Genomic DNA, 23,933 nt, shown 5'->3' on the forward strand with positions numbered 1-23,933 from the left:
AATCAAGCAAGGCATACTGCTTCGAGAACCTGTGGAATCTGTAATGTAAAAAAAAAAATCCTGAGGTAGTGCTGGTCTGAAGGGTTGTTTCCCTTTAAGATAACTGTATTTTACTGTATTTTTCTTCTAACTGGCACTTTTTTTCTAGCTAGGTCGCGTATGGATCAATTGTGCCCTTCTCCAGGGGAGTGTGACACAATTTGGTCCAGCCGCGAGGCACTCGCAGCTGGCCTGAACTCAGCGATTTGGGCAGGTGAGGTGGTGGAGCTCCGTCGGCAGCGGCTGCAGGCGCCCAGAGCTCCCTGTCGATGGTGCCTTGCGAGTTGGCTGGGAGCAGTGGGGAAGCCCGGTCTTCCCCAACCGCCCACGGAGGGATTCCTTAAACTACCGACGGTCGGGTTGCAAGGGATTCCCTCTCAGCTGATTTTTTGACAGCTGATGCCAACTTGCCTGTTTTAGCGGCTGGGACTGTTCAGGCTTCTCAGCCGCAACAGGCCATGGAGGGAGCATTTTTGGCGGGAACTTCGCCATTTTCTCTGTCTGGCCCCTCCATTTTGTCTGCAACCTCAGGTGACCTTCCCCCTGTATTGCAAACACAGGGGCAGGTTTCAGCAGGGACCCCCTGCTGGGGCAGGGACCCCCTGGGGACCCCTGGGGTATTTTTACCCCCGATTTAATTTCTTTCTTTGTGCAGACAGTTGGGGATCCCACGTGCGCCCAGGGGGTTTCGGGGGTGGTTTTCCTTCTGTACCCCCTGTGGTTTTGCCTCCCTCTTTTCGGTTGGCGTCCCCTCTTCCTCCTCCCTCATCCATGCGCCCGTGGGAGGGCTTGGATTGTGGATTGGTGGTTGGAGGAGCATTTTGGCATGATTGAGGACCTGGCTGCTTTGGCGGGCTTCCAGGATCCTCTAGAGGGGACGGCCGCTGGCAGCGGGGCGTCGGGTTTCCCGTCTTCCAGCGCAGAGGCGTCCGTGGTGCGCTTTTTATTTAGAGGGATGCGCTTTTAGACCTGATCTAGCAGGTCTCCTGGGTGCTGCTTTTTTGATGATGCGCCACCGGAGACCCCGCGTATGGGGGCCCCTCTGCTTCAAGGGGTCTGTCCTGTTTTCCCGCTCTTTTCCTGTGGATCAGGATTTTTCGGGATATCGTGCTGGCGCAGTGAATTTCACCGGGGGCGCCGTTTCGGTTTGCGCGCGCCCTGGCTCGTTGGGATCCCATCCTGGAGGGGGATCAGGCTATCTTATTTTCGCCAGTGGTGGACGTGGTGATCTCAGTGATTGGTAAGCGGCATACCGTACCTGTTGTGGGCAGTTTCTGCCCTTAGGGTCTCTGAGGAGCGTACGTTAGAGACACTTCTTAAGCAGAATCTTGATGTCTCTGCCTTGGGGGTCCAGGTTGCTATTTGTGTGGGGCTGGTGGCTCACGCCGTGTTTCGGTGGTCTGAGCGTGTCCTGGATCGTGAGTCTGATGTCTGGTCCTTTGTGGATCAGGAGGTGGTGAAGATTGAGATGGCTGCCTCGTTCCTCTTGGATGCTCTTTCTGACTTGGTGTGGCCTGTGGCTAAGTATGGGGTTTTGGTGGCTGCGCACCGTACCTTGTGGCTTCGCGCTTGGTCGGCAGTTGCTGCGTCCAAAATTTAATTTCCAAAAATTTCCCTTTCGGGGGTAGTTTTTGTTTGGAGAGGAGTTAGATAAGTTGGTTCAGGCTCTGACGGACTCTGAGATGCCCCGTCTGCCTGAGGACCGTGCCCACCCGGCGTGTTGGGGTGGCACTGCCCGGGGGCATCTGCGGGTATTTTCCAAGTTTAGCCCTGAGCGTCGGACTGCTTCTTTCCAGGCTTCCGGTTTTTCCCTGGGGTCGGTTGGCTCAGCACATGCAGTCCTTTCAGGGGGCCCGTCGGGGGGCTGGGAGTTCCCCCACCGGTTTCCCCGCTATCTGTCTTGCCCGATGGCTCTTTGCTGGCGCCCCTTTGGTTCCGGTGGGTGCCCGGCTGCGCTACTTGTTTCCCAAGTGGGCCAGTCAGTGGGTCCTGGGGGTGCTGCGGGACGGTTATGCTCTGGAGTTTGCCGCTCTTGGCCAGATAATATCTTACCTCTCCGTGTCAGGCAGCATGGGAGATGCTAGCCTTTCGCCAGACCCTTCAGTACTTGCTAGATCTCAACGTGGTTGTTCCAGTGTGCTCTCAGGAGTGCGGCACTGGCTGGTATGCCATTTCCTTTGTGATGCCCAGGAAGGAGGGGACCTTTTGGCCCCTCCTCGATTTAAACAGGGATCATCAGGGCTCTCAGAATTCCCTCTTTTCACATGGACACACTGCAGTCTGTCCTTCTGGCGGTTCAGCCGAGGGAGTTCCTGACTTCTCTCACTGCGACGGAAGCCTACTTGTGTGTTTCCATTTGGTCCTCTCACCAGTGCTTCCTTCGCTTTGCGATCTTGGGTCAGCACTTTCAGTTCTGTGCGCTTCCCTTTGGCCTGGCCACGTCTCCCCAGACGTTCACCACGGTGATGGTGGTTGTCGCAGGGGCCTTGCGGTCGGAGGGCATTCTGGTGCACCCCTACCAGGATGACTGGTTGGTTCAGTTGCAGTCATTGCAGGAGAGCACCCGGGTTATGGCTCGGGTGGTGGAGTTTCTCCAGTCGCTGGGCAGGGTGATCAACCTTTCCAAGAGTCGATTTGTCCCAGCTCAGCGGCTGGAGTACCTTGGAGTTCTGTTCGACACCTCCTTGGTGAAGGTCTTCCTTCCAGCGGCCTGGGTAAGCAACTTGCAATCTCAGATTTGCCTCCTTATGGCATCCTGGTGTCCTTGGGCGCAGGATTTCCTCCAAGTCTTGGGATCGATGGCGGCGTCCCTGGACGTGGTGAGGTGAGCGCGGGCCCACATGCGTCCTCTTATGTATGCTCTGCTCCAGAGGTGGTCGCCCCAGAGGCACAGTTTGGATGCCCCTGTCCCTCTGCGAGGCTTGGCGCGCTGCGGTCTTCGTTGGTGGCTCCAGACTTCTCATCTGGTTCAGGGGGTGAGTCTGGATCTACCGCAGTGGCCGGTGCTTCTCATGGATGCTAGTCTCCTCATTTGGGGGGATCAGTGTCTAGGCCGCTCGGCTTCAGGCACCTGGTCCACGGAGGAGGCGTCCTGGTTGTTCCATGTGTTGTTGCCCAGTGCCGTCCATCTGGCGCTGTTAGCCTTCTGCTCCCTTTTTAATGGGCTAGTCAGACTGAGTTCTGTCGGACAGGCCACAGCGGTGACTTCGGTCAATCGTCAGGGAGGCACCACGAGCGCACAGGTGGCGTGGGAGGCAGCTCGGCTCTTCCTTTGGGCGGAGTCACACCTTCTGTACCTCTTGGACTCTCACCTAGCCGGGTGGAGAATGTTCAGGCAGACTTCCTCAGTCGTCACATCTTAGCTTCCGGAGAGTGATGTCTCAGCCCCTGTTGGCCATGAGTGGTGAAAAATACTGCACATGATCCGGGGGATGAGAGAGAGTGAAATGTTAGATGTGGCAGTAGAGGAGGTGGGAGAGATGTCTGGATCTCTCAAGACAGATGGACAGTGAGAGAGAGAGAGGGAGACGTTGCCAATAGGGGTGGAGGAGAGAGGAAGAAAAGTTGGACTCATGGAGGGACAGAGAGAGAGAGAGATGTTGATTGGGGAAGGGAATGGGGTCCGGAGGAGAGGAAGCATGCAGGAGGCAGAAAGAAAGAAATATTGGATGCACAGTCAGAAGGAAATGGAACCAGAGACTCATGAAACTACCAGACAACAAAGGTAGAAAAAATAATTTTATTTTCAGTTTAGTGATCAAAATGTGTCCGTTTTGTGACTTTATATCTGCTGTCTATATTTGTCTATTTTTCTATAGTTGTTACTGATTGGATATTTTAAAGTCATCTGCCTTGACCTCTTTGAAACCCCTCCCCCCCGAATATAAATGATAATTAACATTTTCTGTGTTTTTTAAAATTTTGTGGTTACCATTATGTATTAAGATTATATTGTGTGTATATGAAAAATGGACAGAAGAAATAGCGTTACAATTAGTACTATTATTATGGTGTGGGGTCTGGGGCGTAGCTTGGGCGGGGGTACTTGGTTGGTATTTGTTAGACTTAGGGGGTACTTTGCTTAAAGAAGTTGAGAAACTGCTCTAGACTTTAAATTATGGGAAGAGATATATACCAAAATGTGCCATTGCATTAGCATGTACTAACACTTTTAACACTATTACATAGGCACTTATGTGTCTTTATAACATAACATAACATCTAAGTATGCACCTACTTGCCCGCTTAAACTGGGTGCCCTGCTATAACATTTCCCTCACGATGCAAACTGCTCTGGATTTCCCTATGGGGCTAAAAGTACAGAATATACGGTAAATTTTAAAATTAGATTATAAGTAAACCACATTGTTTTCTTCAATTCAATAGAAAACTCTCTACTTTGAAGGCCTGGTTCAAACAACATTGCTATGAGTCATCCAAGGTATGGGAAGAAATCGAAGATGTCATTATCAAAGCCCTCATTTCAGCTCACCCCATCCTGAAGCACAATTATCGTACTTGCTTTCCAAACCACGTGGCTGGCAATGCCTGCTTTGAGATTCTGGGATTTGATATCCTTTTGGACAGGAAGCTCAAACCTTGGCTTCTAGAGGTAATAGGAACATTTTTCATAACTCATTTCATAAATGCATGTTGAAGTGAGGGCTAAAGAAGTTTCTATTGTCTATTATTTATGTACATAGTTTAGCATAAAATGCTTAGTATTATTGTATTAATTGAACCTTCTTAAGGGGACTTCACCAGAGCAGCATATGTATCCACCACTGCATCTATTCACATTAAATATATACTGGGCATAAGAATTATATTGATCTCAAAGTGCAAAGGAAAGCATAGTGCCTAATAGGTATTTCCTGTTCATGGGCTCGCATCATGTTTAAGAAATCTAGATTCGATCATGAGATAATTGCAGTGGTTCCTGTTCCACAAAAGAACTGATGTTAAAATTTCCTATTTTATGTTGAAAATGTTTTGAGCAGATTAGCAGAAGAGCTTTTGACTTTGGAATACGTCCCTATGGGGAAGTTTCCTAGCAGATGATCTAGTACCCTTCCTTTCTTTTAAGTTTATACATTTCTTTTGTTTGTTATTCTGATCTGTTTGAGGAAAATAGCTTCTCTCTAACCCCGCTGAAACTTTCATCTGCTTTCACATATCTGCTGCTACTACCTTTGATCACTCTCTACTCCTTGGCATACTGCAATCAAATAGATTTCAGAATTCTCTTCTATCTTGGTTTTCTTCTTACCTCTTCCATTATAGTTTCAGTGCTTTTTGTCTTCTCCACTGTCCTTAGTCTGTGTAACTCAAGGCTCGTACTAGAACCTCTTCTCTCAGGGGAGAAGTTACCATGCCCTTAACATGGTCGCTAATTTTACCGACTGATTCAGAATGGCCTTTTCCGAGCTTCCCAGCAGTCTCTGACTCTGCCATGCAAATGTAGTAAAAGGAGCACTCCAGGTGATTCTGTCTTATTTTCAGGGAAACATGGTAGATGAAGGTTTTTTAGAACTGCTGTGTTAAAAATATTTCAAGACAATTAAGTATGTAATGCATGGCGGGGGCTGATCTTCTTTCTGCAGTCACACTATCCAGATTCTTAGAATTGGTCACTTTGGTTTGAATTGAATCTTTTGAACTCAGTGTATCCCTTAGCCACAGGCAGTTATTGCTGTGCCTAATTTGTAGGGATGTGGGAGAAAAAGAGAGACAATATGAAGAATCTTGCAGCCCTTAGAAGGACTAGAAGTCTGAAACAAATAGAAGTTATATCTGGCAAACACTTGAAGTTGTAAGTGCAGGAGCAGGCAAGGGACCAGTTGGCAGAATGCCCCAAAAAAGGTTTAATGATTACAGTATCAGCATGTACTGTTTAGATTATTAGATTAAAAAGCACAGAAGAAGTACTGTTAACTGCAGATGCAAGTATGTTATTATTTAGTACTTTTGAACTATTCCTAACTCTATAATGGCAGGTGAATCATTCCCCAAGTTTCACCACAGATTCTGATTTAGACCGAGAAGTGAAGGATGCCTTGCTCTTTGATACTTTCAATCTGATCAACCTCCGGGCCTGTGACAAGAAAAAAATGTTAGACGAGGACAAACGAAGGGTCAAGGAGCGCCTGTTCCAGCGCCACCCACCACGTGAAGCCAGGTACAATCGCCTCAGAATAACTAAATTCATTGTAGCATCAAGATATAGGCCTCAGATGTTGTGGCCCTCTGTTAATTAGAATGGCAATAGAAAGAACAGTGATTCCTGTGGTGGATTATGAGGTGGGGTTACCAGACGTCTGGGAAAACCCGGACATGTCCTATTTTTAGAGGACTGTCTGGATTCCTGGATGGACATTTCCAAAACCCAGCAGCTCCAACCACGTCTGGAGAGTCTTCATTGAGCATGTGCGCATCCGCACGTGCTGGAGGCCCTTCAGATGCAGCTGGAGGTCAGAAAAATGAGATGCAGTTTTGGGGGGATGGGGATGGAGGCGGAATAGGACAGGGCTTTGGGTAAAATGGGACAGGGGCCATGCGTCTGGGTTTCTATTTCTTCAAATATGGTAACCCTATTAGGGCTGCTTCATGTACTAAAGAACAGGTAAGAATATTGTTTAAAATATGATATCAGAGAGAAAGAGAACAACAAGGTAGAGAAAAGAAGCAAGAATAAAGGTGCAGATTCTCAATTTTAAAATCTGCCTTTAACGAGCTTGCTAACCGGTACCAGACGTTTTAGCGTGCATGTATTGTAGCGGCGGATTTTATTAAAACGTCTTAACTGGCTCTTTTCCAAGTTTTCTAGCAATCTCTGATACTGCCATGCAAATGTAATACAATGAGGTCATTAATATTAAAATTAGCCCTCCGAGCGATTCTTTATAATCGCCAACTGATTCTCTAACCTCGTTGTGCCACAATTGCGGCCAAAATTTGCTGACAGGCCTGAGCTGTCGTTGCCTTACTTTCTGATCAGTGCCTCATTCACGGTCCTCAAAACACATGTTAATTGTTGGCAGAGGCTATTATTAAAATAGGCTGCCTTTATCTGTGCCACAACCCACCTACAGGAAGTTACATCATAGAGGCAGGATGTAGTACAGGAAAGGCCCAGATGGGGTTGGGCAGAGGTGGCCTAGTTCTATTGTTGCCTCTGCTGGGGACCCACCGACATTTTGAAGATGGGGAAGGAGTGGGTAAGAGAGATACCTGGCTGCCTGGGGATTGGAGGGGTCAATGAGATCTTGGACCTGCAGGGGGGTTGGGTGATTAAGAGAGAAACGAAGGGAGGGAGGGGATTCACCACTGCAGGTGGCCCCAACCTTTGGGCAGCCCTGGGCATTTTGCCAGGTTCACTCAGTGGTAGTTACACCCCTGGTGGAGACATTTTATTTTACTTTTAACCCCAGTTATTAGTAAGTAGGTCTTATTACATAAATTGGGACCTGTACTAAAATAGCGTGTTAGTGGTATTATAATACATATTAATGGTAGCCCATATTGATACCAATGCTCCTAGATCTCTTTGCATAAAGTGGGACCTGTGGCAACACTGTATGAGTTATTCGTAAAATAACACATCTTAATGGTAGCCCATTCATGATTTTGTACATTTCTTCTTTAGGCTTATATCTAATGTGAACTTTAGAAATATTGTAACAGATGCAGAATCAATAAATCTCTTGGATGGGAGATTGGGGGGTCCCAGATCACTGTCAGTCTACCTCTGCCATAAGATATAGTGCAGATATGTTCAAGAGCTATCAGGGTTGTCCTCCTGTTTCATGAGCCACAGATCTGTCCCTGCCTTCAAGAGAAGACTCTGATAGTGCTGGTGTCCAAGGGAGAGCTCGTACAGATCCTATGAACCTGACCAAGTTCTTTCACAATTCATTGGAGCCAATAATGAGAAGATCAACTCTCTTAATTATGTGTGTGCTTGAGTCTGATCAGAATACTGTATTGAGACTTTTCTTCGAATATTTTAGTGAACCTTTTCTTGGATCATGTACCTAAATGTGTATTTCCTGATGTCTTTCAAATGAACCAGGCCAAATACTAGGACTTTTGGGCTTTAAACACAAGAGTTCTTGCAATGAAGGATACATTCTTATTGAAATTGCCTTGTTGTCCTCCTATTAGTTCCATGCTTTTTTGATTGCAGGCGAGAACTGTTAGAAAACAGCCAGGCAGCTTGGCTGGAAGAAGCAGAGAAATATGAGAACTTTCATCTGGGAGGCTATCGTCGGATCTACCCAGGAGCCAAGACGGACAAATATGACAAGTTCTTTAAACACAATGGCTCCTTGTTTCAGGAGACTGTGGCATCCCGGGCAAGAGAGGAGTGTGCCAGGTGTGATCTGCTTGAGCATCATCTTTTATCCGTTTTATTCCAAGCATTTCTGTTCCAAAAGAGTAAAAGTATTAGGCAATGCTAATTCAACTTTCAATGCTTTTATGAACCAAGTTTGCAATCTTTGCCAAAATTAGTTTGGAAAAAAAATCCATCATTAATAGTTTCCTCAAGTATGCCTTGGTAACTATTGAAGTACATGCCATTGAAATAAAATTGTATACATTTCCAATTTAAGTAATGGTGGAGCAGTACAGTCAACAAATTTCCTGAAAATAATAGCAGGCACATTTACAGGATTAAGAAGTATAGCTGTCAAAGTGGGTCATTGTTCAAATGTGCTATTTTACTGTTAACCCCAGTTATTCATAAGTATGTCTCACTTTATAAAACAGCACAGGATAGTAGTAAGGTAACATGCTTTATCCCAGGATAAGCAGGCAGCTGGGTGACATCATCCACGGAGCCCGGATGCGGACAGCTTCGCAAGCAGACTTGCTTGAAGAACTTTAGAAAGTTCATGACTGCCGCACCGCACATGCGCGAGTGCCTTCCCACCCGATGCAGGGTGCGCATCTCCTTGGTTCTCAGTTTTCCGTGGAGTGAGAAGTCCTATTTTGACGCTCTGTGCTAGACTCAGTTCTACTTCGTGCCATCTCTCACTGCAGCTCGTGTTTTATTTTTTACAGGGTCGCTGTGTTTCTTTGCGTGTTTTCCTTTGTGTTACGGCGGGGCCAGGATCTGCTACCCCTTCAGTTTCTCTTTCTGTAGGTGAGCATGAAAGGTGTCTGCTCGGTTTACTACTTTTTTATTTTGCAATAGTTTTGTGGTTTTTTTCTCTAGTTGTGATCTTTTTCATGAAATCAGAGATCCATTTTGATAAGGGTTTACTCTACCTGTTTAGAGAAGAGCAGATTTTAAATCTGCACATGACAAGTGTATCCTTTGGGACCTGTTTCAGCCAGCCTGCTGAAGATAAGTATAGCTCAGGGTCTGTTCCTCTGGTGTTTTCTCATGGTCAGGGGCTGAAGCACAGGCTGTTCAGGTGCTAATAGTATTCCTTCGAAGCGCTCATGATGCCGGCTGTGTTTCATCTTCCCCTCCCCCCCCTTTTTTAATGAGATTGTAGGGCTTGAGGTTGGATCCTGGAGGTTGGACCAGCAGCCCGAAGATCCCAATGAAGAGATTACAGCTTATTCAGAACACGGCTGCCAAGCTGATTTTTGGCAAAAACAATTTGACCATGTTATACCATTGTTGAGCACACTAAAACAGGGGAAACAAATCCACAAAAATCAAACAAGCAAGAGCAAAAGTGGAAATGTCCAATCGGAATGGTGCACAAAAAGTGTCTTTCAACTCATCTGATAAATCCAAATGTCTTTATTCATCCAAAATAACTCATTCATCCAAAGTAACTCAATGATTCGACATGATCATGTTTCGGCCACCCGGCCTGCATCAGGAGTCTTAGGAGTCTTTGGGTATCAATTGGATAAATATGCTCTAAAACACAACGATCAAACCGTTGCTCCAAATCTTGTGACACTACAAACCAACACGACCTTGCAGTGAAAAAAATGTTTCCTCTTGCTTTCAACTCACATCGTCTTCAGTCTACTAGAATCTTACATAAATTCAAATTTCCTTCTTTAGAGGGATTCTAACCTTGGGCAATTTTCACATGCTTTGGCATATATTATGGTGAAAGTCTGGAACGATCTTCCCTCGATTATTAGAACTTCTTCATCTTTGATCTACTTTAAAAAAAGTTTAAAAACATATCTATTTAAGAAATTTCTAACGGATAGCTGAACGAAGATGCCTCATAGGGAATTTCTTCTTCTGTAATTTCATCACTTTTTACTACCATTGTATTATTACTTAAAGTTTGTTAACCGGGTTGAGTCCCTTAAGACCTGGTATATAAACCTGAAGATTAGATTAGAACTCCTGTGATAGGAATCTTAAATTTAAAATGCAATATGATGGAAAGTTTTTGGATATCAAGATAGCCAAAACTAGGTACAGTCTAAAGACATCAATATATAAGAAAGAAACCGACAGAAATATTTAACTTGCATTACACTAGTTTTCATAACTAGAGTTTAAAACGTAATTTACCATATTCTCAGTTTCTTAGGCTCCGTAGATTATGCACAGATGTAACTGAATTTGACCAAAAAGCTCCGTCAATGGCAAGGAATTTTGTTTACGGAGGCTATCCAGTACAATGTGTGAAGAGATGTCTGATGAAGGCCAAGAATAGGAAAGACCTGCTTCTTCCCAGAACAATGAAATCGGCACCAGATATAGTTTGCACTTTGAGATTTTCGCATTTGTCCCATGATATACAACAAGCAGTGAAAAGAAACTGGCACATTCTACAAACTCACACATACTTTCAAAACATGAAACCAACTATTGCATACTCAAGACCCAAAAACCTTAAAGAAATCCTGGTCCCATCTGTGCTACCAGAACAAGGTTGGAGTAAGCCAAACCCGGTTGGACATATACCTTGTGGAAAGTGTTCAGTGTGCAAACATAGCATGACGGTCACACAATTTAACAGGTATGGACATGCTTCTGAGAGATTACAGTGAATGCAATACTAATTTTGTTATATATGCCATTATATGTCCATGCAACCTATGGTACATAGGAAAGACCAAATGCATGGTCAAAACACAGATCATTGAACACAGAAGCTGCCTAAGCAGGAATGTTGAAACAGCGCCAATCGTGAACCACTGGTATCAAAAGAAACACAATATTGAAGATATCAAGTTTTTTTGTCCTTAAGGTTTTGAAAAAGAATTGTAGAGGTGGAAATCTGGATTCTGCCCTATTGAAGGAAGAACAACATTATATTTATAATTTTAATGCCATTATGCCAATGGGCTTGAATGCTTTTTTATAGCTTTACAGTTTAATAGTATATGCATTTTCCAATCTTTAATGATCATATCATTTATGTAGGTACATTACATTAAATGTATTATTCATATGTGGTTCAGCATACTATGCTTGTATAGGTCACACTTGTCACTAAAATTCATCGATATAGGTTCAGTATACATAATCCCAATTTTGCCTTTTTCTATGAGTTTCTCAACACAATTTTATTCACACATTTCAATATGGTCTCGTACATGCCATATACAGTTTATTCACGTATACATTCTGCATGCTGCTATTTTCTCTCATTTTTTTCTTTCTAACTTTTTCTAATTTTTATTTTGCTTGGACCATCCGTTTTTGATTTTCATAAGCAATATCCATAGCTATCCCCAATCTTTTTACTAGTTAGCAGGGTTCATTTTGTTCTGTGAGCCATTATTGAAATGCCCCGGGCTTAAATCAACTGTGTTATATACACAAACACCTACCTAAAGCTGTTTTTTGTAACAAGTGTCATTTTTTAATTTACTTTGATCCTTCATTTACTAATGTTAGTTCATCATTGTAGGTTCCTAGGTTTAATTAGCTGTTTCTATTTTTCTTCCGCTTTAATTCAGATATACTCATTTAACAATACATTAAAATTTTTATCTTCTCTATTATTGATTCTAAATTAAACTAAAACTTAGCTTTATATACCGGGTCTTCAGCCAGAAAGGAGCTCGACTTGGTTAACAGTAACTAAAAAAATACTTTAAAAAGTAACAATTAGAAAATATTAATATAGTAATAACATAGTAGATGACAGCAAATAAAGACCCGAATGGTCCATCCAGTCTGCCCAACTTGATTCAATTTAAATTTTTTAAATTTTTCCTTCTTAGCTATTTCTGGGCAAGAATCCAAAGCTCTACCTGTTACTGTGCTTGGGTTCCAACTGCCAAAATCTCTGTCAAAACAGACTCCAGCCCATCTATACCCTCCCAGCCATTGAAGCCCTTCCCAGCCCATCCTCTCCCAAACGGCCATAAACAGACCTGATTCCTTTCACTGAAGGAAGGAACAGTAAACGTAACTAACATCAGTTTATATATATTTCAGTAATTGTTTAGCACTTAAAACCCTTGCAGTGTATGTCACTATTTCGATCTTCATTAAGTTTTGGAATTCGCTGATGTCATGTTTTTCCGCGCACTTAGCCAGCAGTACACAATAAATTTGCATACATGGAGCCCTTCTTTTTAGCTGTTTGTGTGTGCAGATACCAGTATGGTATCGTTGCCAAGTAAGTTTTTTTATTTTGTCTTACTTTTGAGGGTAGAAATCAGGTGTGAAGCATTTTTCAGTGAATGGCTTGCTTTATACATTTCGTACAAACCATTGTAGCACATTCAGAGCTATTACAATGTATGTCACAAACTCAGAATGCACTAAGTTTTGTCTGTTTCTTTAATTCTTCTATGTCACGCTTGGTACCCCTCTATTCAGCAGCATGCATATGAATGTTCTTCAACCCTACGCTTCATGTTTTACTTCGTGCCCTTCTACTTTTTTATGTAGCACTGTTTCTGAGTGTTCCCCATGTTGTTTCACAAAGCCATTCAGCCCGGTTCTCAACAAGATGTCGTTTTTATTAATAGGTTTGTTTTTAAGCTTTATATGTATTACATTTATTTACAGTAAATGTTTTATTAACCTGCTGGTTATGTTTGGTTTTAATCCGGTTCATTAATAGATAGGGTAATCGGCACTTTCTATTCTGTTTGCGATTTATTAGAGCTCTATATAAGCGATTACTTTGTATGCTTTTAACGATCTTTATAGTGTGGTTTTAAGGACGATTTACTATATGTAACTGATGCACCCCACCCCAGCCATATAAACTGTGCACATTGAGAAGTCGAGCAGTGCAGGATGCATAGCAATTCATTATCCCAAGACAAGCAGGCAGGTATTCTCACTAATCGGTGACGTGATCCAACAGAGCCCCGATGCGGATGCCTCACAAGCAGTCTTGCTTGATGAAACTCGAAGCACAGGACGCGTCTCCACAGCTCGCATCATCGATCGAGGCACTCTTCGAAGCACTGCTCCAGGCATGCCTCGCTTCGTCGGAAGCAGCCTTTCCTTCAAGTTTCTCCACCGTCTACTTCGCCTCCTCTGATGCCGGAGTGGGGTCTTTTTCTCCAGTTTAATCCCCGTCTTCATGGGATCAGGAGGCCTCGACGTCCTCGAGTCCTTCTCGAGGCCCTGCTTTGGCTGACCAGTTGTCCTTTTCTTCTTTTCTCCGTCAGATGGCTGCAGATTTGGACATTCAGCTAGACATTGGGTCCAAATTCTCCAAGGAGTATCTCGAGACGATGCATCTCCCTCAACCTCCTGCTGAATCCCTCAAGCTTCCTCTTCATAAGCTGCTGGATCAGACCTTTGTCCGCTGTCTAGAGACTTCCTATTCCATCCCCGCTGTTCCGGGTAAATTGGATGCCCGATACCGCACGGTTCATCATAAGGGGTTTGACAGTGCCCATCTGTCCCATCAATCCCTTTTGGTAGAGTCCTCCTTGAAGCGGTCTCACCCCTCCCAGGTCTATGCCACTGTTCCACCTGGCAGAGAGGGCAAGACGATGGACAGGTTTGTCAGGCAAATTTACCAGAACTCTATGATGACAGCCAGAGTTCTCAACTACAATTTTCATTTTATTACATATTTTGAGTTTTTCCTGTCCGTCCTTCCCAAGTTCATGGCCTATTTGGATCCTCAAGCCCATTTTGAGTTCCAAGAAGTTCTGGCCTCGTTGTCCCAACTTCGTTTACAGCTCATGCAGTCCTCCTACGATGCCTTCGAGTTGTCTGCTCGGGCTACTGCTTGCTCGGTGGCCATGCGACGCCTTGCGTGGCTACGGACAATCGACATGGACCCCAATCTCCAGGACAGGCTGGCTAATGTCCCATGTGCTGGATCTGACCTCTTTGATGAGTCCATCGAGGCGGCGACCAAGAAGCTGTCGGACCACGAGAAGTCTTTCCAATCAATTCTCCATCCGAAGCCCAAGCCAGCTCCTCCTCGTCCTTCACGCCCGCCCTTGATCTACCAGCAGCGTCTCCCACCTAAACAGGCTCCTGCCATCCATCAGCCTGTTAAGAGGCAGCATCCGCAGAAACAGCAACAAAAGCCTCAGCCATCTGCTGTCCCCAAGGCTCCTCAGCTTTTTGACTGTCTCATGGAGACAGTGGCAAATGAGTTTTAACGTGGAGAAATGCAAGGTCATGCATGTAGGGAAAAAGAACCCGATGTTCAGCTACAAAATGGAGGGAACACTTCTAGGGGTGAGTAACCTTGAGAGGGACCTGGGGGTGATGGTCGACACATCACTGAAACCATCGGTGCAGTGTGCGACAGCCTCAAAGAAGGCAAACAGAATGCTGGGCATCATCAAAAAAGGTATCACAACCAGGACGAAGGAAGTCATCATGCCGCTGTATCGCGCAATGGTGCGCCCGCACCTAGAGTACTGTGTTCAATACTGGTCGCCGTACCTAAAGAAGGACATGGCGGTACTAGAGGGAGTGCAGAGGAGAGCGACTAAACTGATAAAAGGTATGGAAAATTTTTCATACGCTGACAGGTTAAAAATGCTGGGGCTGTTCTCCCTGGAGAAAAGGAGACTTAGAGGGGACATGATAGAAACCTTCAAAATCCTAAAGGGCATAGAGAAAGTGAATAGGGACAGATTCTTCAAACTGAGGGGAGCCACAAACACTAGGGGTCACTCGGAGAAATTGAAGGGGGATAGGTTTAGAACAAATGCTAGGAAGTTCTTTTTTACCCAGAGGGTGGTGGACACATGGAACGCGCTTCCGGAGGATGTGATAGGCCAGAAATCTGTACAGAGGTTCAAGGAGGGTTTGGATAGGTTCCTGAAGGAAAAGGGGATAGAGGGGTACAGATAGAACTTGAGGTAGGTTAAAGAAATGGTCAGAAACCACTTCACAGGTCGCGGACCTGATGGGCCGCCGCGGGAGCGGACCACTGGGCAGGATGGACCTCTGGTCTGACCCAGTGGAGGCAACTTCTTATGTTCTTATGTTCTTATGAATGGTCAATGCTTGAGTTTAATTTTGAATGAATAGCATAGTCGTGTCTTGTACAGATGTGCTTTGCATATATCTTATTCAGTTTTTTAAATTAAGGATACAAATTTCATTTATTTCCTTTTCTTTTTATTTGTTTAATTAAAATTATATTATTATTTAACAATGTTTGTTGATGTTTTGTATTTTTTTTAATTTTTGTGCATGTTTTTTGGTGGTTGCTATACACTTATTCATGGCACAAAGGCAGCTGACGTTTTCTTTTACGTATTTTTTCACATGTTCAGTTTTAGTGTTTTATTTGACAATCGTGGATCTTTGTAACACTTTTTTAATGTTGTATGCTTTTACAGTTGTATATTTTTAATATCTTTTGTGTGTTATTTTTACACTTATGTATTTTATACGCTCCTGAGGCAGGCCATTTAGGCCAAAACACGTGCATGTCAAGCCGTCGCACAGACTTTATCATATTGAGTAAACTGCACACCAACATTTCTTGAAATCTCCACTGTGATATTTCATATCAACAAAACATAACATAATAATTTATTAATATACCGCAAAACCTTGCAGTTCTATGTGGTTTACATAATAAAATAAAACTGAACAAACAGTGAAATACAAAATCAGGCTTTTAGAAATTTCTCAAATAGGTTTTCAACAATTTCCTGAAATGCTGATAGGAAATTGAACTTGCTATCAGATTTCTAAAATCCTTATCCCAAATGGCAGCCTGAAAAGACAATAATAATCTATGAAAATATCTATTGTATAAACAATTTTATACAGAGGAGAAAGCAAACAAGGTAAAATTTTGTGATGAACATCTAGAAATCTACAAAACAAATTGATTCACTAGATAACCTGGTACAAGACCATGAGTCACCTTGATAATGGGAACCTGTTGCAGCCATGACCCTTGCCACCATCATTTCAGCGGCAACGCAATTCTCTAACCGGTGCCTGTAACATGGGAACTGGTTAGAGTGGTGGTTAGGTAGCTTAGGGCGATTCTGTATAGGGCACCTGTGTGCGATTCTCAAAAGCCACTTAGGCGGCTTCTGAGAATGGGCGCCTTATACTGAATCTGGGCCGTAGTGTCAATCTGGATGTCCAATGACAAACTTTGATCCAAATGTACCCCTAGGATTTTAATAGTAGAGTTAATTGGATATAAAAATTCTATTCAGTTTCAGAGTCCCTTCTTTAATCTTATCAGATGGAGTTGCAAGAAAGAATTTCATTTTGTTTGAATTAAGTTTCAACTTGAACTCCTTCTTCCATTGTTCAACAGTAAAAATTACAGAAGATAATGAACTGCATTGACTGAGATGGTAGAGAGGGAATAGAAATCACTATAGGTATCAGTGTAACTGTAAAATTTTATTTCTAAAGTTGTTAGACTGCCAGGTAGATGTTAAAAAGCAAAGGGGAAGGGGGAAATAAGGCTACCAGCCTTTCACCCTATGGGTTCTAAGAAGAAGGGCAAGGCGTTACCTGGAAGTGACTAATGAGTTTTGGCTATCAGACCATCTCTTTGTCCTAACCATATAGTCAACCCGAGGCAGACCAGCCTCCAAGGCCACCATTTCCCAGTGGATTAGGACAGCATTCTTCTCCACCTATGTTGTCTGCAACAAACAACTGCCAGTGTTGTTGAAAGCACATTTGATCAAAGTTATAGCCTCCTCTTAGATAGAATTGAGGTCGATACTTCCGGAAGAGATATGTAGATCTGCAACATGGTCTTCCCTACACACTTTCACTAAATTCTATAGGGTGGATGTGGCAGCGCAAGATTCTGCTTTTGGATCCTCAATAGTGAAAGCAGGCTTCTCTTGTCCACCTGGGAATTCAGGGACTACTTAGGTACGTCCCTAAGTTTCAGCAAACTTTTCCTATTGCAGTAGAAAAAGAGATTAGGTTCTTACCTTGGTAACATATTTTCCAGTAGATAGGAATGGTATGGTGAGCCATCACTCCCCATCCCTGCCTGATAATTTATTTATTTATTTATTTATTTTTAATTCTTTATTCATTTTTAAACTTTCATCAAGTGTACAAAAATTTATAATAAACACTATTAATAGACCACTTTCTGATGTGCCTGTTCCTGCCTTATGCTTCATGGTCTTCATAGCTAAGACCTCTCTGCCAGTTGGACTATGGGTTCAGAATCAGTTTGTAAATAGAATCTAAAGAGATAATTGAGCTTCACTAATGTTCAAGCTGATTTTATGTTTTACTATTCAATGGTAATGTCCGTTCATTTATACATTACAGTTTCATTATTGACTGTTAAAACATTATATAAGCAGATCAGAACCTTGGTTTCAGGGAGTTCCCTGTGTCCCTCCTTAAAGCTCTTGCATGCTTTGGAACAAACTGAAGGGGACAGCAGACTCCTAGGAGAAGGCGGAGGTTTCAAAATCTGTAATTGACATATTTTTGCAATATGCTAGTGAGAATGGATGGAGTACCCTAACGTTCAGTATACCATTCCTATCTATTGGAAAAGATATTATCAAGGTAAGAACCTAATTTCTTTTTCAATGGCACTACCTAAATAGGTAGTGTCATTAATAATGCATAGTTTTGAAAACTTCTTAGATGTTTCACATTAATATACTGACCACATGGCTGAATATTAATCTCTATAAAGAGAGCCCAGAATGTTCCTGGAATTAAAAAAAAACAACCATTGCCACATCAGTTGGTGCTAATGGAATCAGCTCTCAAAGACAGCTTAAAGGGGAACCCTGAGAAAGGAACCCCATACCCTGGATCTCCCCAAGAGAAAGGTTTAATACAACTATGCTCACTTCCCACTTAGCTTCTTTCCAGCACTTTATGATCCGGTATAATAATAATAATAACAGCTTATATACCGCAATACCGTGAAGTTCTATGCGGTTTACAAAGATTAAGCAAAGGTACAAATTGATTGACTTTAAGAGGGGAGGAAGAAAGAGGGTTAATAGGACAGGAAATCCATTTTTGAGGAGAGAGTGACCAATAGAACAAGTATATGGTGCAGTATTTATTTATTTATTTATTTAGTCATTTATTTAGCCCGTCCTCCCAAAGGAGCCCAGAACGGGTTACAGGAGTATATTCATAGTATGGGTAGGGCAAATTTTAGTGAGAGAAACTTTACAGCATTTATAGCATGGACAAAGGGGTTTAGATTACAGCAATTACAGTATAGACATAACATGCAGACTTACAAATACAGACTTTGTGGATATAGGGTGGTTTAAATTGCAGCATTTTCAGTGTAGATATACTAGGAAGTGAAGTAGCTTTTCTTTGCAGGTGGGTTCATCTTTGTTGACAGAGAATGTGGTAGTAATTCAGGTTATATTTGCGGTGGCATGCGAGTTTTAGCGAGATTCCGTGTGGTATATTAGGTGGTGTCTTTGGGATTCCATCCTTCTGGGGTGTAGACGTGGGTCTTCAAGGAGCTGGGAAGGTTTTCACTGCTTTTCTGAAGTTCCAAAGACTGTCTAGTGATCTAATGGATGGGGGGATGAAGTGCCACATTCTGGGTATGTAATGAGAATATGAGAGTATATAGGTCTGTCACAATTTCTCCCTCAAAACAAACCAAACAACCTTAGATCACTACTAGCCAAAGGGAAGCAGTGTGAAAAATACATAGTCCATTTGACCGTTGATGTTTTAGAGAAAATAGTAGTTATCTGCATCTGCAAGCTTTCATAGCTACAAGCCTTGGCCTGAGATTTGATGTGCAAGAACAAATTGATGATGTTCCCTACAAGGGAGATAATTTATGTAGAGAGAAGGATAAGAAGCAGAGGCTTAGTTAAAGGACCACTGTTTTATGATTAAAGGACCACTGTTCTATGATTTCCTCTCTACATCTATCTTTGACCAAGCCTCCAGAAGTACATGAATGGGGCATCAAGGAAGTATGTTTATCCACTGAAACATAGAAAGATAAAAACATGATAGCAGATAAAGGCCAAATGGCCCATCCAGTCTGCCCATCCAAAGCATCCACTATCTCCCTAAAAGATCCCATGTGCCTGTCCCATGCTTTCTTGAATTCAGACATAGTCATTGTCTCTTCCACCTCTACTGGGAAACTGTTCCACACATCAACCTCCCGTTTGGTTAAAAAAAAGTATTTCCTTAGATTACTCCTGAGAATATCACCTCCTAACCTTATTTTATGCCCTCTTGCTCTGGAGTTTCCTTTCAGTTGCAAGAGACTTATCTCATGTGTATTTATGCCACATAGGTATTTAAATGTCTCTATCATATCTCCCCTCTGTCGTAGACCATCAACCATTTTAGTAGCCTTCCTCTGGACTAACTCCATCCTGTTTATATCTTTTAAAAGTGCAGTCTCCAGAATTGTACACAATATTCTAAATGAGGTCTCACCAGAGACATTGTGAACAAACTGAAGAAGACATTTAACAACTCAAGGAATTGGCCTCATCTCTTATGAAGGATAATAACATATCAAAAAATTTGAATGGATTGAAAACTTTAATTGAAGATTGAACCAAAGAGTTCTGAATTTTTCCAAAATAGTGGCAATGACTCCGGTAGATTAATTTAAAAAATACTTAGTTGAGATTTTGAAGTTTTCTTCATCTAATATTCCACCTAAGAACAAAGTATGTTATTTGCCTGTTTCCTCAAGAAAGAAACCTTCAGAAAAAAGAGAATGTGGCTCAGTCTCAAATGAATGGAAATATCTTACAGGACTTATCTGCTATATTGGAAGAATCTATGTCAACAATAACTGATAGATCTATATTACTGGTGTCATTTGTATTTGAAAATTAATTGCTTTTGAAACAATTTTTTCATAATTCACTATTACCTTTTTATGGTCAAAAAATCTGGATATACCCTGATGTAACAAAATCTACACAGGATAAAAGGAAATTATTTCTGGTTATGAGGGAAGAGTCTAGAACCTTAGGGGCTATGTTCTTGCTAGCTTACCCTTGTAAATGTGTTGCAAAGTATCTGTGTCTGAAATATGTATTCTTTGAACCACAACACTTGAGAACCTTCTTAGATATGAAGAAGATCATAAGAAGAACAGAGTCAACTAAGGAGAGAATTAAGAATTTGAACTCAAAAGAGGCTCCGTTTTTTTGCTTTTCTTTAAATGATTATTTATTCTGTGTAATTAACGGCCCCCTTCTGATTATAGAGATCTAAGGAGGTTTATTTGTTGCTTTCTTTTCTCTACTTGTGAGGAAAGTATCTCGAGATTTCCTATAAGATGTTTATTCCATGTTTCTTTATCAAATATTATGCTTGTAAATTATCATTAAACTTATAAATAAAATAAAAGAGTTTACTGAACATGAGATAGTGGTAGTTGGTTCCAGAATTTTGCTAATTGATATTGGATGGATAAGGTCATTTGCCTGGTAGAATTTATATTGTTGTATACTGGGAATTTTAAGTAGAAAAGATTCTGGTGGAATATCTGTAGGAGCCACACTGGAGTAGGGTGGCCAACTCTGTTAGGTAGTCGGGGGCATTCCCTGTCAGGATCTTAAAAGCAGGGATGCCTAATTTAAACTTGATCCTTGTGGTTATGGGCAGCCAATGTAGTTTCATATAGTAGGGCTATAGGTTTTCCAATTTCCATAAACCGCTGCATTTTGAACTAGTAGACACGATAACAGTGTTTTAGAGCAAAGAACTAGTGTTATATTATAGTAGTCTAGTCGAGATAGGATTAGAGATTGCACAAAAATTTGGAAAGCCTCTGTTTTGAAGTATTTTCTGATGGGACTTAGCTTTCTTATCACAAAGAAAGATAGTTATTATTGATTGTATGTGTCTCTTCATGGATAGGTGGTCAATTTCTATTCCTAAGATTCGGGATTGTAAGTCTAATGGAAAGTTTGTGTCATCTACTGTAATCCTTGGAGTGTAGCATGGGTCAGTTTAGGGTCCTAGCTAAAGGAATTTGGTTTTGTTCTTATTTAGTTTTAGGCAGTGGGTTGAGGTCCAGTTTTCTATGATGTGGACCCATTTTTGACAGTGGTGAGGGTGTTGACTAATGCAGCCGTTACATGTAGCTTGATCGTTATGTCATCTGCATAGATGAAATGTTTTATTCATGCGAGATGTAGGTTGGCTCCCATGGATTGCATTAGAAGATTGAACACTGATGGTAAAAGTGGGGATCCTTAGGGGACCCCACTGGGAGGGTGCCAGCAGTTAGAAAGTACACCATCCTTATGTACAGCATAGTGCCGAGTTGTTAGGAAGCCTTAGAACCAGGAGAGAATTGGGCCGCTAAATCCGAAATCAATTAAGATCTCAGAGATTTAATCTACTAGGTCAAATGTATTGCTTAGGTCAAATTGGATTATGATTGTACTGTGACCCTTGCTTACTAGTTCTTTGCCTTGTGTTACTAATGCTGCAACCACCTTCTCAGTGTTGTGATTTTTCCTGAATTGTGACGGGTAGAGGATATTGAAGCATTGTAAGTAGCGGTCAAGTTGTTCTGCAACATATCATAGAAACATAGATGGCAAATGGCACATCATTTTGATTAATAAGGGGATGGAAGCTATTGGCCAATAATTGTCACATCAGAGGGAATGAGTTTTGTTTTTCTTGAGAATGGGCATTAAGATAATTCCAATTTTTAGGTGATAATAGAGCCATTGGAATATATGGTGGTTGAGGTGGCTGCTTTGATTCAAGTAAGCTGGGCAAGTGTTGAGGCTGCAGTATGCTGTGGAGTATTTTAGGAGAGCCATTATGTGTCATTTTGTTTCAGTGGATCTAGCTGGACTGGTGGGGAGGTGGGGGGAGAGGAGTAGCTGGTCTCATGTGGATTGAATCTTTGTTTTAAAATAGTTAGCTAGTTCTAAGGCTGTTGGAATACAGGGGTTGTCGCCATTTGTGATCTTGTTCGTCTTAGTTAGGTTATCTAATATTGAGACCAGTTTGTTGATTTTAAGATTATCTTTGTGCTGATCTGTTTAAAGTAGTACAATTCCCTCTCCGTATTCGCGAATTCCGTATCTACGGATTCGATTATTTGTGGTTTAAACCAAAAAATGCATTTTCATTTTTTTCAGGCTATTTTAAGCCCTGTAAGCCCCCCTTAAGCCTTACCTGGTGGTCTAGCAGGTATTCGGAGCAGGAGCGGGGGTTAGGGGCAGAACCGGCCCAAATATTATTCACGGTTTTTAAATATTTGCGGGCCGGCTCTGCCCCTAACCACTACGAATACGGAGGGGGAAGTGTACTTTTTCTTCTTTTACATCTGTAGAGTTTTATATTCTAGGATTTTCTGGCGCCACTTAGTCTTGTTTTCTGGGGAGGGGTGTTTACTCCAGTAGTACTCAGCTTGTCGGCAAGCTCTTTTTAGGGACATAAGTGCTAAGTCAAACCACTTCTCTGATGATCTTTGGATTCTTTTGCTGCATTTGAGTGGGGCTACTTTATTTAGGATTTGTTTACTGGTTGTTTTCCAATGGTCTAGGAAGTTTTAGTCAGGGATGGGGAGGAATAGTAATTAATTATCTGTTTCACTTCAGTATGATTCAGGGGCTGTTTTGTTTCTATAATAAGAGGCTACTTGGTGGGTCGGTTTGGTTATTGATATCTTTTTCCAGAATATGGTGAATTCTAGTAGTAGATGATCTGATCAAGGTACTTTGGATCGGGAATTAAATTCTAGGTAGCTTGTGCATTTTGCTGAAATGGAGGAGATGAATAGATCCAACTGATGGTCCTTTTCTTATGTGGAGTATTGAAACAAGGGTTTGAGATCTAGCTCATTTAAGAGATTGAGGAATTTCAGGTTTGAGAGTTTGAGGTTGAGTCTAGGTGGAGGTTGAGATCTCCTTTGATGAAAGTGGAGTCATATTGTACTATGGTTCTTAAGATATTGTCTGACAAATGTGATTCAGCTTCTAGCCACTTTCCAGGAGGGATGTAGAATTGTATACAACAGATGGGGCATTGGTAAGAGTTGGTTTAACTCTACCACTAGTAGTTCTAATGAAGTGAGCGTTAAAGATTCCATGATTTTGATATGCAAAGATGATTTGTGCAGTATTGCCAGAGTGCCACACCTGTGCCCAGTTCTCAATAGGTTGGTGATTTTGTAATCTATTTGGCAGAGTAGTTGTAATCTGGGTTCAACTTGCATTGGTATCCATGTTTCAGTTAAGAATAGAAAGCCGGGTTGTAATTCATCAAACAGATATTTTATAATTTCAGTCTTGTTGATAACTGATCTCGCATTAACATATCCAAATGGGATTGAGGTGAGCATAACTTCATTAGTGTAAGTGGTTGAGATTCTTAATAAGTTGTCTGGGTTGTGCTTGTGGCGTGGTTTTCAGTGTCTGGATGGTCCATCCAGCACTGGGATTATCCATTATATGTGGTCAGCGCAGTTTATCATAGGGTGACTCCAAGATGGAACTGTATGTTCTGAGGGGTTAGTTGATCTACTGTTGGGAGAGGTGAAGTAGGCTTTGGTTTTTCTGGT

General features: G+C 42.2%; 1 protein-coding gene across 6 annotated transcripts in view; it reads left to right on the forward strand.

Annotated features, from left to right (window-relative positions):
- Positions 1–23,933, forward strand: part of TTLL6 (tubulin tyrosine ligase like 6) — a 157,863-nt gene that overhangs the window by 90,112 nt on the left and 43,818 nt on the right. For all 6 annotated transcript variants that reach the window (XR_004536897.1, XM_033919652.1, XM_033919653.1 and 3 more), the window contains exons 10-12: positions 4,426–4,651; positions 6,036–6,217; positions 8,225–8,413. Coding sequence is in view for 5 of the 6 variants with exons in the window: in XM_033919652.1 (XP_033775543.1) it covers positions 4,426–4,651; positions 6,036–6,217; positions 8,225–8,413 (597 nt within the window). In the remaining variant the exon portion in view is untranslated. The remainder of the gene's footprint in view (positions 1–4,425; positions 4,652–6,035; positions 6,218–8,224; positions 8,414–23,933) is intronic.

This window comes from Geotrypetes seraphini, chromosome 14, assembly GCF_902459505.1.
Source record: "Geotrypetes seraphini chromosome 14, aGeoSer1.1, whole genome shotgun sequence".
In the NCBI taxonomy this organism is placed as follows: Eukaryota; Metazoa; Chordata; class Amphibia; order Gymnophiona; family Dermophiidae; genus Geotrypetes; species Geotrypetes seraphini.